Consider the following 15945-nt stretch of genomic DNA (forward strand, 5'->3'; position numbering starts at 1 on the left):
AGTAAATATAGTCAGTCATCTTGAGAAGGCTATTGTGTTAAACAAATACATTAATTAGTTAAGTAATATTAGTATGTATATATAATTTTAATTCAAAGACATGCATTCTGAGTGTTTCAACCCATGTTATATAATGTTCAAATTAGACTTAGCTCTTTTTCCATATATCAATCTTATAGGTTTCATGTTTCTAATAAAATCAACTCAACGTTATTTTCACAATTTGTTTTTTATTTTCATAACATGAACCATTTTTTTCTATGTAAGCTTTCATTTGATTTATTTCTTTGTACTTTTTTAAAAATAAAAATTACGATATCAGTATATTATAGTTTAGAATTTTAGATTTTATAAAACTCAAATATACATTACAACTTAAGTCAATAAAATTAATTATAATTTTTGTGTGCATATTCCTTTGTTTTAATATTTAAAACATGTATGTAATTTAAAATAGGTATAAAATAAGCAAATCATTCTACCAATGTTGATTTGGTGTAGTAAACACAGTCAGTCACGTCGAAAAGGCTACTGTGTTAAACAAATACATTAAGTAGCTAAGTAATATATTTATGTATATGTCATTTTAATTCAAAGACATGCATTCTAAGAGTGTCAACCCATGTTATAATAGCTCCTTTTCCATGTATCCATCTAATAGGTTCCACATTTCTAATAAAAGCAACTCAATGTTATTTTCACAATTTGTTTTGTTTTTCATAACTTTAACCATTTTTGTCTATATAAACTTTCATTTTCTTTATTTCTTTTTTTCATTGTCATCTATTTATTAATAAAAATTATAATATCAATGCATTATAATTTAGAATATAGATTTAATAAAACTCAAATATACATTACATTTTAAGTCAATAAAATTAATTAAATTTCTTTTGCATATTCTCTTGTTTTAATGTTTAAAACATATATTTAATATTAAAAAAGGTATAAATAAGTAAATCATTCTACCAATGTTGATTTAGTGTAGTAAACATAGCTAGTCACCTTGAGAAGGCTACTGTGTTAAGCAAATACATTAACTAGCTAAGTAATATGTGTACGTATATGTCATTTTAATTCAAAGACATGCATTCTGAGTGTTTCAACTCATGATAAAAAGTTGAAAGCACACTTAGCTCTTTTTCCATGTATCCATCTAATAGGTTTCATGTTTTAATAAAAGCAACTCTACGTTATTTTCACAATTTGTTTTGTTTTTTTATAACTTTAACCATTTTTGTCTATATAAACTTTCATTTTCTTTATTCTTTTCTTCAATGTCATTTTGTTAAAAATAAAAATTATGATATCAATACATTATCTTTTAGAATATAGATTTAATAAAACTAAAATATGTATTACAACTTAAGCCAATAAAATTAATAATAATCTATTTTGCATATTATCTAGTTTTGTTGTCAAAACATATATTTAATTTTAAAAAAGGTATAAAATGAGCAAATCATTCTAACAATGTTTATTTGGTGCAGTAAAGATAGTCAGTCATCTTCAGAAGGCTATTGTGTTAAACAAATACATTAATTAGTTAAGTAATATTAGTATGTATATATCATTTTAATTCAAAGACATGCATTCTGAGTGTTTCAACCCATGTAATAATGTTCAAATCAGACTTAGCTCTTTTTCCATATATCAATCTTATAGGTTTCATGTTTCTAATAAAATCAACTCTACGTTATTTTCAAAATTTGTTTTTTATTTTCATAACATGAACCATTTTTGTCTATGTAAGCTTTCATTTTCTTTATTTCTTTGTACTTTTTTTAAAATTAAAAATTACAATATCAGTCTATTATAGTTTAGAATTTTAGATTTTATAAAACTCAAATATACATTACAACTTAAGTCAATAAAATTAATTATAATTTTTGTGTGCATATTCTCTTGTTTTAATGTTTAAAACATATATTTAATTTTAAAATAGGTATAAAATACGTAAATCATTCTACCAATGTTGATTTGGTGTAGTAAACACCGTCAGCCTCCTTGAGAAGGCTACTATTTAAGCAAATACATTAACTAGCTTAGTAATTTGTGTACGTATATGTCATTTTAATTCAAAGACATGCATTCTGAGTGTTTCAACCCATGTTATAAAGTTCAAAGCAAACTTAGCTCTTTTTCCATGTATCCATCTAATAGGTTCCACATTTCTAATAAAAGCAACTCTATGTTATTTTACCAATTTGTTTGGTTTTTCATAACTTTAACCATTTTTGTCTATATAAACTTTCTTTTTCTTTATTTCTTTTTTCAATATCATTTTGTTAAAAATAAAAAAATTATGATATCAATACATTATATTTTAGAATATAGATTTAATAAAACTCAAATATACATTACAACTTAAGTCAATAAAATTAAAAATTAATTTTCTTTCTTCATATTATCTATTTTTATTGTCTAAACATATATTTAATTTTAAAAATGGTATAAAATATGCAAATCATTCTGACAATGTTTATTTGGTGCAGTAAACATAGTCAGTCATCTTGAGAAGGATATTGTGTTAAACAAATACATTAATTAGTTAAGTAATATTAGTATGTATATATCATTTTAATTCAAAGACATGCATTCTGAGTGTTTCAACCCATGTGATAATGTTCAAATCAGACTTAGCTCTTTTTCCATATATCAATCTTATAGGTTTCATGTTTCTAATAAAATCAACTCTACGTTATTTTCAAAATTTGTATTTTATTTTCATAACATGAAACATTTTTTTCTATGTAAGCTTTCATTTTCTTTATTTCTTTGTACTTTTTTAAAAAATAAAAATTACGATATCAGTATATTATAGTTTACAATTTTAGATTTTATAAAACTCAAATATACATTACAACTTAAGTCAATAAAATTAATTATAATTTTTGTGTGCATATTCCCTTCTTTTAATGTTTAAAACATGTATGTAATTTTAAAATAGGTATAAAATAAGCAAATCATTCTACCAATTTTGATTTGGTGTAGTAAACACATTCAGTCACGTTGAGAAGGCTACTGTGTTAAACAAATATAGTAGCTAAGTAACATATTTATGTATATGTCATTTTAATTCAAAGACATGCATTCTAAGAGTTTCAACCCATGTTATAATGTTCAAAGAAAACTTAGCTCCTTTCCATGTATCCATCTAATAGGTTCCACATTTCTAATAAAAGCGACTCTATGTTATTTTCACAATTTGTTTGGTTTTTCATAACTTTAACCATTTTTGTCTATATAAACTTTCTTTTTCTTTATTTCTTTTTTTCATCGTCATCTATTTATTAATAAAAATTATAATATCAATGCAATATAATTTAGAATATAGATTTAATAAAACTCAAATATACATTACATTTTAAGACAATAAAATTAATTAAATTTCTTTTGCATATTCTCTTGTTTTAATGTTTAAAACATATATTTAATATTAAAAAAGGTATAAAATAAGTAAATCATTCTACCAATGTTGATTTAGTGTAGTAAACATAGCTAGTCACCTTGAGAAGGCTACTGTGTTAAGCAAATACATTAACTAGCTAAGTAATATGTGTACGTATATGTCATTTTAATTCAAAGACATGCATTCTGAGTGTTTCAACCCATGTTAAAAAGTTCAATGCACACTTAGCTCTTTTTCCATGTATCCATCTAATAGGTTTCACGTTTCTAATAAAAGCAACTCTACGTTATTTTCACAATTTGTTTTGTTTTTTTATAACTTTAACCATTTTTGTCTATATAAACTTTCATTTTCTTTATTTCTTTTCTTCAATGTCATTTTGTTAAAAACAAAAATTCTGATATCAATACATTATCTTTTAGAATATAGATTTAATAAAACTCAAATATACATTACAACTTAAGTCAATAAAATTAATTATAATTTGTTTTCTTCATATTATCTAGTTTTATTGTCTAAACATATATTTAATTTTAAAAAAGGTATAAAATGAGCAAATCAATCTAACAATGTTTATTTGGTGCAGTAAAGATAGTCAGTCATCTTGAGAAGGCTATTGTGTTAAACAAATACATTAATTAGTTAAGTAATATTAGTATGTATATATCATTTTAATTCAAAGACATGCACTCTGAGTGTTTCAACCCATGTTATAATGTTCAAATCAGACTTAGCTCTTTTTCGATATATCAATCTTATAGGTTTCATGTTTCTAATAAAATCAACTCTACGTTATTTTCAGAATTTGTTTTTTATTTTCATAACATGAACCATTTTTGTCTATGTAGCTTTCATTTTCTTTATTTCTTTGTACTTTTTTTAAAATTAAAAATTACAATATCAGTCTATTATAGTTTAGAATTTTAGATTTTATAAAACTCAAATATACATTACAACTTAAGTCAGTAAAATTAATTATAATTTTTGTGTGCATATTCTCTTGTTTTAATGTTTAAAAATTATATTTAATTTTAAAAAAGGTATAAAATAAGTAAATCATTCTACCAATGTTGATTTGGTGTAGTAAACACAGTCAGTCACCTTGAGAAGGCTATTGTGTTTAGCAAATACATTAACTAGCTAAGTAATATGTTTACGTATATGTCATTTTAATTCAAAGACATGCATTCTGAGTGTTTCAACCCATGTTATAAAGTTCAAAGCAAACTTAGCTCTTTTTCCATGTATCCATCTAATAGGTTTCATGTTTCTAATAAAAGCAACTCTACGTTATTTTCACAACTTGTTTTGTTTTTTATAACTTTAACCATTTTTGTCTATATAAACTTTCATTTTCTTAATTTCTTTTTTTCAATGTCATTTTGTTAAAAATAAATTTTTTGATTTTAATACATTATATTTTAGAATATGGATTTAATAAAACTCAAATATACATTACAACTTAAGTCAATAAAATTAATTATATTTTTTTTTTTGCATATTATCTAGTTTTATTGTCAAAACATATATTTAATTTTAAAAAAGGTATAAAATAAGCAAATCATTCTAACAATGTTTATTTGGTGCAGTAAATATAGTCAGTCATCTTGAGAAGGCTATTGTGTTAAACAAATACATTAATTAGTTAAGTAATATTAGTATGTATATATAATTTTAATTCAAAGACATGCATTCTGAGTGTTTCAACCCATGTTATATAATGTTCAAATTAGACTTAGCTCTTTTACCATATATCAATCTTATAGGTTTCATGTTTCTAATAAAATCAACTCAACGTTATTTTCACAATTTGTTTTTTATTTTCATAACATGAACCATTTTTTTCTATGTAAGCTTTCATTTGATTTATTTCTTTGTACTTTTTTTAAAAATAAAAATTACGATATCAGTATATTATAGTTTAGAATTTTAGATTTTATAAAACTCAAATATACATTACAACTTAAGTCAATAAAATTAATTATAATTTTTGTGTGCATATTCCTTTGTTTTAATATTTAAAACATGTATGTAATTTTAAAATAGGTATAAAATAAGCAAATCATTCTACCAATGTTGATTTGGTGTAGTAAACACAGTCAGTCACGTCGAAAAGGCTACTGTGTTAAACAAATACATTAAGTAGCTAAGTAATATATTTATGTATATGTCATTTTAATTCAAAGACATGCATTCTAAGAGTGTCAACCCATGTTATAATAGCTCCTTTTCCATGTATCCATCTAATAGGTTCCACATTTCTAATAAAAGCAACTCAATGTTATTTTCACAATTTGTTTTGTTTTTCATAACTTTAACCATTTTTGTCTATATAAACTTTCATTTTCTTTATTTCTTTTTTTCATTGTCATCTATTTATTAATAAAAATTATAATATCAATGCATTATAATTTAGAATATAGATTTAATAAAACTCAAATATACATTACATTTTAAGTCAATAAAATTAATTAAATTTCTTTTGCATATTCTCTTGTTTTAATGTTTAAAACATATATTTAATATTAAAAAAGGTATAAAATAAGTAAATCATTCTACCAATGTTGATTTAGTGTAGTAAACATAGCTAGTCACCTTGAGAAGGCTACTGTGTTAAGCAAATACATTAACTAGCTAAGTAATATGTGTACGTATATGTCATTTTAATTCAAAGACATGCATTCTGAGTGTTTCAACTCATGATAAAAAGTTCAAAGCACACTTAGCTCTTTTTCCATGTATCCATCTAATAGGTTTCATGTTTTTAATAAAAGCAACTCTACGTTATTTTCACAATTTGTTTTGTTTTTTTATAACTTTAACCATTTTTGTCTATATAAACTTTCATTTTCTTTATTCTTTTCTTCAATGTCATTTTGTTAAAAATAAAAATTATGATATCAATACATTATCTTTTAGAATATAGATTTAATAAAACTCAAATATATATTACAACTTAAGCCAATAAAATTAATAATAATCTATTTTGCATATTATCTAGTTTTGTTGTCAAAACATATATTTAATTTTAAAAAAGGTATAAAATGAGCAAATCATTCTAACAATGTTTATTTGGTGCAGTAAAGATAGTCAGTCATCTTCGGAAGGCTATTGTGTTAAACAAATACATTAATTAGTTAAGTAATATTAGTATGTATTATTCATTTTAATTCAAAGACATGCATTCTGAGTGTTTCAACCCATGTAATAATGTTCAAATCACACTTAGCTCTTTTTCAATATATCAGTCTTATAGGTTTCATGTTTCTAATAAAATCGACTCTACGTTATTTTCAGAATTTGTTTTTTATTTTCATAACATGAACCATTTTTGTCTATGTAAACTTTCATTTTCTTTAATTCTTTGTACTTTTTTTAAAAATAAAAATTACGATATCAGTATATTATAGTTTAGAATTTTAGATTTTATAAAACTCAAATATACATTACAACTTAAGTCAATAAAATTAATTATAATTTTTGTGTGCATATTCCCTTATTTTAATGTTTAAAACATGTATGTAATTTTAAAATAGGTATAAAATAAGCAAATCATTCTACCAATGTTGATTTGGTGTAGTAAACACAGTCAGTCACGTCGAAAAGGCTACTGTGTTAAACAAATACATTAAGTAGCTAAGTAATATATTTATGTATATGTCATTTTAATTCAAAGACATGCATTCTAAGAGTTTCAACCCATGTTGTAATGTTCAAAGCAAACTTAGCTCCTTTTCCATGTATCCATCTAATAGGTTTCACATTTCTAATAAAAGCAACTCTATGTTATTTTCACAATTTGTTTTGTTTTTCATTACTTTAAACCATTTTTGTCTATATAAACTTTCATTTTCTTTATTTCTTTTTTTCATTGTCATGTATTTATTAATAAAAATTATAATATCAATGCATTATAATTTTGAATATAGATTTAATAAAACTCAAATATACATTACATTTTAAGTCAATAAAATTAATTAAATTTCTTTTGCATATTCTCTTGTTTTAATATTTAAAACATATATTTAATATTAAAAAAGGTATAAAATAAGTAAATCATTCTACCAATGTTGATTTAGTGTAGTAAACATAGCTAGTCACCTTGAGAAGGCTACTGTGTTAAGCAAATACATTAACTAGCTAAGTAATATGTGTACGTATATGTCATTTTAATTCAAAGACATGCATTCTGAGTGTTTCAACCCATGTTAAAAAGTTGAAAGCACACTTAGCTCTTTTTCCATGTATCCATCTAATAGGTTTCACGTTTATAATAATAGTAACTCTACGTTATTTTCACAATTTGTTTTGTTTTTTTTATAACTTTAACCATTTTTGTCTATATAAACTTTCATTTTCTTTATTTCTTTTCTTCAATGTCATTTTGTTAAAAATAAAAATTCTGATATCAATACATTATCTTTTAGAATATAGATTTAATAAAACTCAAATTTACATTACAACTTAAGTCAATAAAATTAATTATAATTTTTTTTCTTCATATTATCTAGTTTTATTGTCTAAACATATATTTAATTTTAAAAAAGGTATAAAATGAGCAAATCAATCTAACAATGTTTATTTGGTGCAGTAAAGATAGTCGGTCATTATGAGAAGGCTATTGTGTTAACCAAATGCATTAATTAGTTAAGTAATATTAGTATGTATATATAATTTTAATTCAAAGACATGCATTCTGCGTGTTTTAACCCATGTTATATAATGTTCAAATCAGACTTAGCTCTTTTTCCATATATCAATCTTATAGGTTTCATGTTTCTAATAAAATCAACTCAACGTTATTTTCACAATTTGTTTTTTATTTTCATAACATGAACCATTTTTTTCTATGTAAGCTTTCATTTGATTTATTTCTTTGTACTTTTTTTAAAAATAAAAATTACGATATCAGTATATTATAGTTTAGAATTTTAGATTTTATAAAACTCAAATATACATTACAACTTAAGTCAATAAAATTAATTATAATTTTTGTGTGCATATTCCCTTGTTTTAATATTTAAAACATGTATGTAATTTTAAAGTAGGTATAAAATAAGCAAATCATTCTACCAATGTTGATTTGGTGTAGTAAACACAGTCAGTCACGTCGAAAAGGCTACTGTGTTAAACAAATACATTAAGTAGCTAAGTAATATATTTATGTATATGTCATTTTAATTCAAAGACATGCATTCTAAGAGTGTCAACCCATGTTATAATGTTCAAAGCAAACTTAGCTCCTTTTCCATGTATCCATCTAATAGGTTCCACATTTCTAATAAAAGCAACTCTATGTTATTTTCACAATTTGTTTTGTTTTTCATAACTTTAACCATTTTTGTCTATATAAACTTTCATTTTCTTTATTTCTTTTTTTCATTGTCATCTATTTATTAATAAAAATTATAATATCAATGCATTATAATTTAGAATATAGATTTAATAAAACTCAAATATACATTACATTTTAAGTCAATAAAATTAATTAAATTTCTTTTGCATATTCTCTTGTTTTAATGTTTAAAACATATATTTAATATTAAAAAAGGTATAAAATAAGTAAATCATTCTTCCAATGTTGATTTAGTGTAGTAAACATAGCTAGTCACCTTGAGAAGGCTACTGTGTTAAGCAAATACATTAACTAGCTAAGTAATATGTGTACGTATATGTCATTTTAATTCAAAGACATGCATTCTGAGTGTTTCAACTCATGATATAATGGTGAAAGCACACTTAGCTCTTTTTCCATGTATCCATCTAATAGGTTTCACGTTTATAATAATAGTAACTCTACGTTATTTTCACAATTTGTTTTGTTTTTTTATAACTTTAACCATTTTTGTCTATATAAACTTTCATTTTCTTTATTTCTTTTCTTCAATGTCATTTTGTTAAAAATAAAAATTCTGATATCAATACATTATCTTTTAGAATATAGATTTAATAAAACTCAAATTTACATTACAACTTAAGTCAATAAAATTAATTATATTTTTTGTGTGTGCATATTATCTAGTTTTATTGTCAAAACATATATTTAATTTAAAAAAAGGTATAAAATAAGCAAATCATTCTAACAATGTTTATTTGGTGCAGTAAACATAGTCAGTCATCTTGAGAAGGCTATTGTGTTAAACAAATACATTAATTAGTTAAGTAATATTAGTATGTATATATCATTTTAATTCAAAGACATGCATTCTGAGTGTTTCAACCCATGTATATATCATTTTATATTGATAAGGTGTGAAATGGTTGGTCAGGGTATGAAATTGATTAATTCATTCGGATTCATAGCCTTAAATATAGATTCCCTGAGAGTGGTAATGGAAGTGTACGATGATACTCTACCCTATTGGAAGGATTCATGAGTTATACTTCCAAGAAGGAACGAGGATAAGATGTTCCTGAAGTTAAACATGTAACTCAGATTGTATATTAGTAAGAGCATCAGCTAAGATTATGGAAGATGGGACGGGACGATTGAGATGAATGATTTTGGGATACGAAGTGAAATTTTATCTCTAGATGTGTGTGAAATTTTGTGTGTGACTCTATGAGGTGTATGGACACTCATAGTTACGCTCTAAATTGATTAAGTTCCTTAGAAGTGGTGTCTCGTTGATGATTTAAAGTTTCTTGACGGTGTTGCTTTGTTATTGGTCGAGATCATGTGTTGGGAGAAATCTTGAATGAATCAAAACCCTATAAGAGGACTTGATATGGAATAGAGTAACCAGAATCGGATATTGTCAAACTAATTTGGTTTAGCTGCATCGAACACATGATGAATTTAGATGTTCTACGTTTTTATGGTTGTAATAATGTAACTCCTGGATACATATCTTCTGAAGAGTGTTGGTCTTATTTTAAACTTGTGTTCCACTATTGGAATCAGAGTATCACAATGGAAGGTGATGGAAGAAAGAGCTCAATCAAGTCTATGGGGATCAGGGAGATAGTTACTCGTAAGAATGGAGGTAAGGATGAGAGTAAGACAATCTCGTGCTAATGGTGCTATCTTATTGGAGTAGTACAAGAGAAGGGAAGAAGTGGGAGTAAGGGCTTGTAGCATACATTATCAGATCAAGTGAAGTTGATGAGATTATTGATAGATGGATACAAGTTTTTCACATTTATTGAAGGAATAATAAGAGAAGAGTAGTCAATATTGTGAGCGGTCAAGGTATCAATAAATTTTTTTATGAAGAATTACTGAGTATTGATTAACCAAGTCAAGATAAGATGTCGTAATTATGTTTTGTGTAACTTAGTGCACGGAAAGGAAGTCGTGGTTCCGGGAGGAAAGTGACCAACTGATGTAGAGCGGTATATTAGATGAATTAAGTGGAAGCAAGTTTAAATGTTATTCCAATATCAGAATAAGATTGTGATGGAGATCAAGAAGTTTCAAGAGTTCATGAAAGAAGGAAATTTGTTAGCAAGGACAAGTTAGAAGAATGAGTATGTCAGAGGTTTGGAATCGAAGATAAGTTAATTATTGGTCTAAGACGTTGATACAAGGTTTGTTTGTTTGTTGAGTGAAGGAAATTCGGGGGCGAATTTCAATTTAAGGGGGGGGGGGGGGGGGGGGGGGGGAGAATGTAATATCCCATATTCCGTTAAATGCTCAATTAGTTGTCAGTTGGGATCAATTGAGTTCCTGTGTACTCTATCTTTTGTTAGTTGTAACAATTGGAGCTCCTATGTGCTATAAATGTTGTCAATTGGGACCAATTGATGAGGACGTAATCCAAGACATAAATGATACAATGCAAAGCTTAGGAGGTTCTATGACAAGGGCACGTGCAAGAAGAGTCAATGATGCTTTAGTTCACTTCATGATCAAGTCAATAGAATGCATGGGCCAGATTGAAGAAAAAGAGCCCAAGTTTATTCTTATCATCCAAGCATGTGATAAAAGGCCCAATAATGCATAAATAAATAAAAATAAAGGAAATACCAATAACCACACTATAATGGACGAAAATTGCAAGAGAAGTGGTAAATAAAGAATTGCCATTATTCTGCCCTTTCAAGAACCCCACTATCTCTTCTTTATTTTGCACTTTCTTAGTAATAACTCAACCCACTATCATGATAATTAGTGGCTGAAACCCTTTTGTTTTCTTAGGAGTTAATTTTTACTTATTTCATCATCTTAAGCCATTCCTATATAAAGGAGGCATGTATCTTCTTTTTGGATCAATGAATTTTGTCAAGTTTACACATGTGTAAGTGAGAGTATTTGCTCTTAGGTTCTGGATTGGACCAAAATTGATCTTATCAAGAAATCCTTTTCTCGTGGTGATCCTCATCCATAGGCTTATCATTCTCTTTTGGATTAGAAAGAGTGTGGTGCCCCTTCTATTTAATTCCATTTCTTATTTCTCATTTATTTCATATTAGTCTCGTTTATTTTATATGCATGTATCAAATTCTGTCATTCTTTCAATTATAAGGCAGATTACTTCCTCTGAGTCACAAAAGAATTAATATTCCAAAAGTTAACAAAGTTGTTTCAGGAATTTTGAAGGAAATGCATAATTCTCAAAAGTTAGTGCATATCAAGTGGTAATCATAGCATATTCCAAAAAAAAAGGGCCGAAATGTGGTAAATTGTCTATATTCTTGTTCTTCATTATTATCCATTTATCATTATAAAAAAATTAGAAAAAAAGGGTATAAGAAAAAAATTGAAAAAAAAAAGGGATCTGATTGTTAAAGATTGTGATTCAAAAAAAAAATTCAATTTTTTTTTCTTGCCACACTCTTAAAATTCTCCTGGTTTCCTTTGTTTTAGAGTCTTTTTTTTGTTTGCCGTTTTTGTAAAGTTTTTTGTGTGTTGATTATCATCTGAAATTGATTTCTTTGTGTTGATTCATTTTGGTTTCTCTAAAGAACTAAAAGAGCAAATTGAGTGGTAAAAGGCATAATGTTTTTATTATTAAAAAAGCCAAAAAAAATTTGAGTGAAACACGAGTGATTGAGTGTAAACACGTGAGTAGAGTGGTGAGGTCCATTTTTAAACACTTGTTCCTAATTTCACAAATATTTCACAAGTATGTCTAGTCCACCTTCACCTAGAACAGCGGCTTTAACTGTTCAGATCGCAACCATGCGTGACAATTTTGAAAGATTGTTAAGAGAACAAGGTGAACAACTTCAACAAAGAATTGATGAGTTGGAAAGGAGGCCCCAAAATTCTAATGATGGTAGTGGTGATGAGGAGGAAAGAAGACGTAGAAGGAGACAAGGGGGAGATAATTTGAGGGGCATAAAAATTAAAGTTCCATCTTTTGTTGGGAAGAGTGACCCGAAGGCATATCTAGAATGGGAGACTAAACTTGAACAAACTTTTAATTGTCACAATTATTCTAATCTTGAAAAAGTGCAGGTTGCTTCTATTGAGTTCAAGGAGTATGCCTTAGTTTGGTGGGATCAATTGACCAAAGATAGAAGGAGGTATGCAGAACGACCAATTGATACTTGGGAAGAGATGAAAAGAATCATGAGGAGAAGGTCCGTTCCTTCCTATTATCATAGGGAATTACACAACAAATTGCAAAGACTCACTCAAGGTTCTAAAAGTGTTGAAGAATATTTCAAGGAGATGGAAGTTCTCAAAATTAGAGCTAATGTAGAGGAGGACGATGAAGCAACTATGGCTAGGTTTCTCCATGGTCTAAATCATGACATTAGTGACATAGTGGAACTTCATCACTATGTTGAAATGGATGAATTGGTACACCAAGCTATCAAAGTGGAACAACAACTCAAAAGAAAGAGCCAAGCAAGGAGAAATTCCACCACTTTCAATTCTCAAAGTTGGAAGGACAAAACAAAGAAGGAGGGTGCTTCATCATCTAAGGAAGCCACGGTTGAAAACAAAGGTAAAACTATTACATCTTCTTCTTCAAGTGTTTCAACTAACAAAAGTGTTAAGTGTTTCAAGTGTCAAGGCCAAGGACATATTGCATCTCAATGTCCAACAAAGAGAACTATGCTTATGGAAGAAAATGAAGAAATTGTTGAAGAGGAGGATGGTGATTATGATGAGGAGTTTGAAGAAGAAATACCTAGTGGAGATTTACTCATGGTGAGAAGAATGTTGGGAAGCCAAATAAAGGAGGAGGATACAAGTCAAAGAGAAAACCTTTTTCATACAAGATGCTTTGTGCAAGGAAAGGTTTGTTCTTTAATAATTGATGGAGGAAGTTGTACAAATGTTGCAAGCACGCGTCTGGTTTCTAAACTAAAATTGGAAACATAACCTCACCCTAAGCCTTACAAACTCCAATGGCTTAATGAAAATGTAGAAATGCTTGTTAATAAACAAGTTGAGCTTTGTTTTAAAATTGGAAAATATGAGGATGTAGTGTTGTGTGATGTAGTACCAATGGAAGCTAGTCATTTGTTATTAGGTAGGCCTTGGCAATTTGATAGAAAAGCCAATCATGATGGGTACTCCAATAAGTACTCTTTTATGTATCATGATCAAAAGAACAATCTTGTACCGTTAAATCCTAGTGAGGTGAGAGAAGATCAAAGAAAAATGAGAAAAAAATATGATCAAGAAAGAAAATAAAAAGAAAAAGAAAAAGAAAAAGGAAAGAATGAAAAGAAAAAGAATGATAAAAGAGAAAAGAAACAAAGTTTAATTGCAAAAAAAAGAGATGTGAAAAAAGCCATTGTGTCACACCAGCCTTTGTACTTGCTCTTTTGCAAGGAGGTGCCTTTACTAACCACTATTTCTAATGAAAAAAAATTGCCAAATTGTGTTGAGTCTCTTTTGCAGGAATTTAAAGAATTGTTTCCGAAAGAGGTGCCAAGTGGTTTACCACCTATAAGAGGAATTGAACATCATATTGATCTCAATCCAGGAGCATCTTTGCCTAATAGGCCATCATATAGAAGCAATCCACAACAAACTCAAGAGATACAAAGGCAAGTTGCTGAATTGATAAGTAAAGGATGGGTAAGAGAAAGTTTAAGTCCTTGTGCTGTCCCTATTATTCTAGTCCCTAAAAAGGATGGTAGTTGGAGGATGTGCACTGATTGTAGGGCCATTAACAATATTACCATTAAATATAGGCATCCTATTCCTATACTAGATGATTTGCTTGATGAATTGTTTGGTGCATGCTTATTTTCTAAAATTGATTTAAAAAGTGGATATCACCAAATTAGAACAAGGGAAGGGGGTGAATGGAAAACTGCTTTTAAAACAAAATTTGGTTTGTATGAGTGGATGGTTATGCCTTTTGGATTAACTAATGCACCTAGTACTTTCATGAGACTAATGAACCATGTGTTAAGGGAGTTCTTGGGTAAGTTTGTTGTTGTGTATTTTGATGATATTTTGATTTATAGCAAGGACTTAGATAATCATTGCATTTATTTAAGGGCTGTTTTACAAGTGCTAAGATATGAAAATTTGTATGCCAACCTAGAAAAATGTGTCTTTTGCACCGATCATGTGATTTTTTTAGGTTTCATTGTGAGCTCTAAAGGAGTCCACGTTGATGAGGAAAAGGTGAAAGCCATTCGAGAGTGCCTCCTCCCAAAAATGTAAGTGAGGTAAGAAGCTTTCATGGTTTGTCTAGTTTTTATAGGAGGTTTGTGAAGGACTTTAGTACCTTGGCAGCACCCCTCAATGAAATTGTTAAAAAGGATGTTGGTTTTAAATGGGGTGAAAAACAAGAGCAAGCCTTTGCTGCCCTAAAGGAAAAGCTCACCCAAGCACCAATTCTTGCATTGCCTAATTTTTCTAAATCTTTTGAAATTGAATGTGATGCATCTAATGTGGGAATTGGAGCTGTTTTGTTGCAGGAAGGTCATCCACTTGCTTATTTTAGTGAAAAGCTAAAAGGGGCTGCCCTTAATTATTCTACATATGATAAGGAATTGTATTCCTTGGTGAGAGCTCTACAAACTTGGCAACATTACTTGCTGCCCAAAGAGTTTGTCATTCATAGTGATCACGAATCCTTGAAACATTTGAAGGGACAAGGTAAGTCGAATAAGAGGCATGCCAAGTGGGTTGAGTTTCTTGAACAATTTCCTTATGTAATCAAGCATAAGAAAGGTAAATCTAATGTTGTGGCAGATGCACTCTCAAGAAGACATGTCTTGCTTTCTACTCTTGAAACAAAAGTTTTTGGTCTTGAGCATATTAAAGATTTGTATAAAAGTGACCTTGAATTTTCTTCAAATTTTTTAGCTTATGAACATACTGCCTTCAATGGGTATTTTAGGCACAATGGCTATTTATTTAAAGAAAAAAAAACTATGTGTGCCTAAAGGTTTCATTAGAGAATTACTTGTAAAAGAGGCGCATGAGGGAGGACTAATGGGTCATTTTGGGGTTTCTAAAACTCTAGAATTCTTAAAAAAAAACATTTTTATTGGCCTCACATGAAAATTGATGTCCAAAAGCTTTGTGAAAGATGCATTGTGTGTAAAAAGGCTAAATCAAAAGTTATGCCTCATGGTTTGTATACTCCTTTGCCTATACCTGAATTTCC

The 15945-nt window shown here is 27.8% G+C and overlaps 1 protein-coding gene across 1 annotated transcript; it reads left to right on the plus strand.

Annotated features, from left to right (window-relative positions):
- Positions 1 to 13011: 13011 nt before the first annotated feature.
- On the plus strand, positions 13012 to 13691 carry LOC127103870 (uncharacterized). The gene has a single exon (XM_051041111.1). The coding sequence runs from the start codon at positions 13032 to 13034 to the stop codon at positions 13689 to 13691; it is 660 nt and encodes a 219-aa protein (XP_050897068.1). The 5' UTR covers positions 13012 to 13031.
- Positions 13692 to 15945: the final 2254 nt, after the last annotated feature.

This window comes from Lathyrus oleraceus, chromosome 7, assembly GCF_024323335.1.
Source record: "Lathyrus oleraceus cultivar Zhongwan6 chromosome 7, CAAS_Psat_ZW6_1.0, whole genome shotgun sequence".
Lineage (NCBI taxonomy): Eukaryota > Viridiplantae > Streptophyta > Magnoliopsida > Fabales > Fabaceae > Lathyrus > Lathyrus oleraceus.

Coding starts and splice junctions, on each gene's coding strand:
- LOC127103870 (XM_051041111.1), top strand. CDS start 13,032: ATGGAAGTTCTCAAAATTAGAGCTAATGTAGAGGAGGACGATGAAGCA.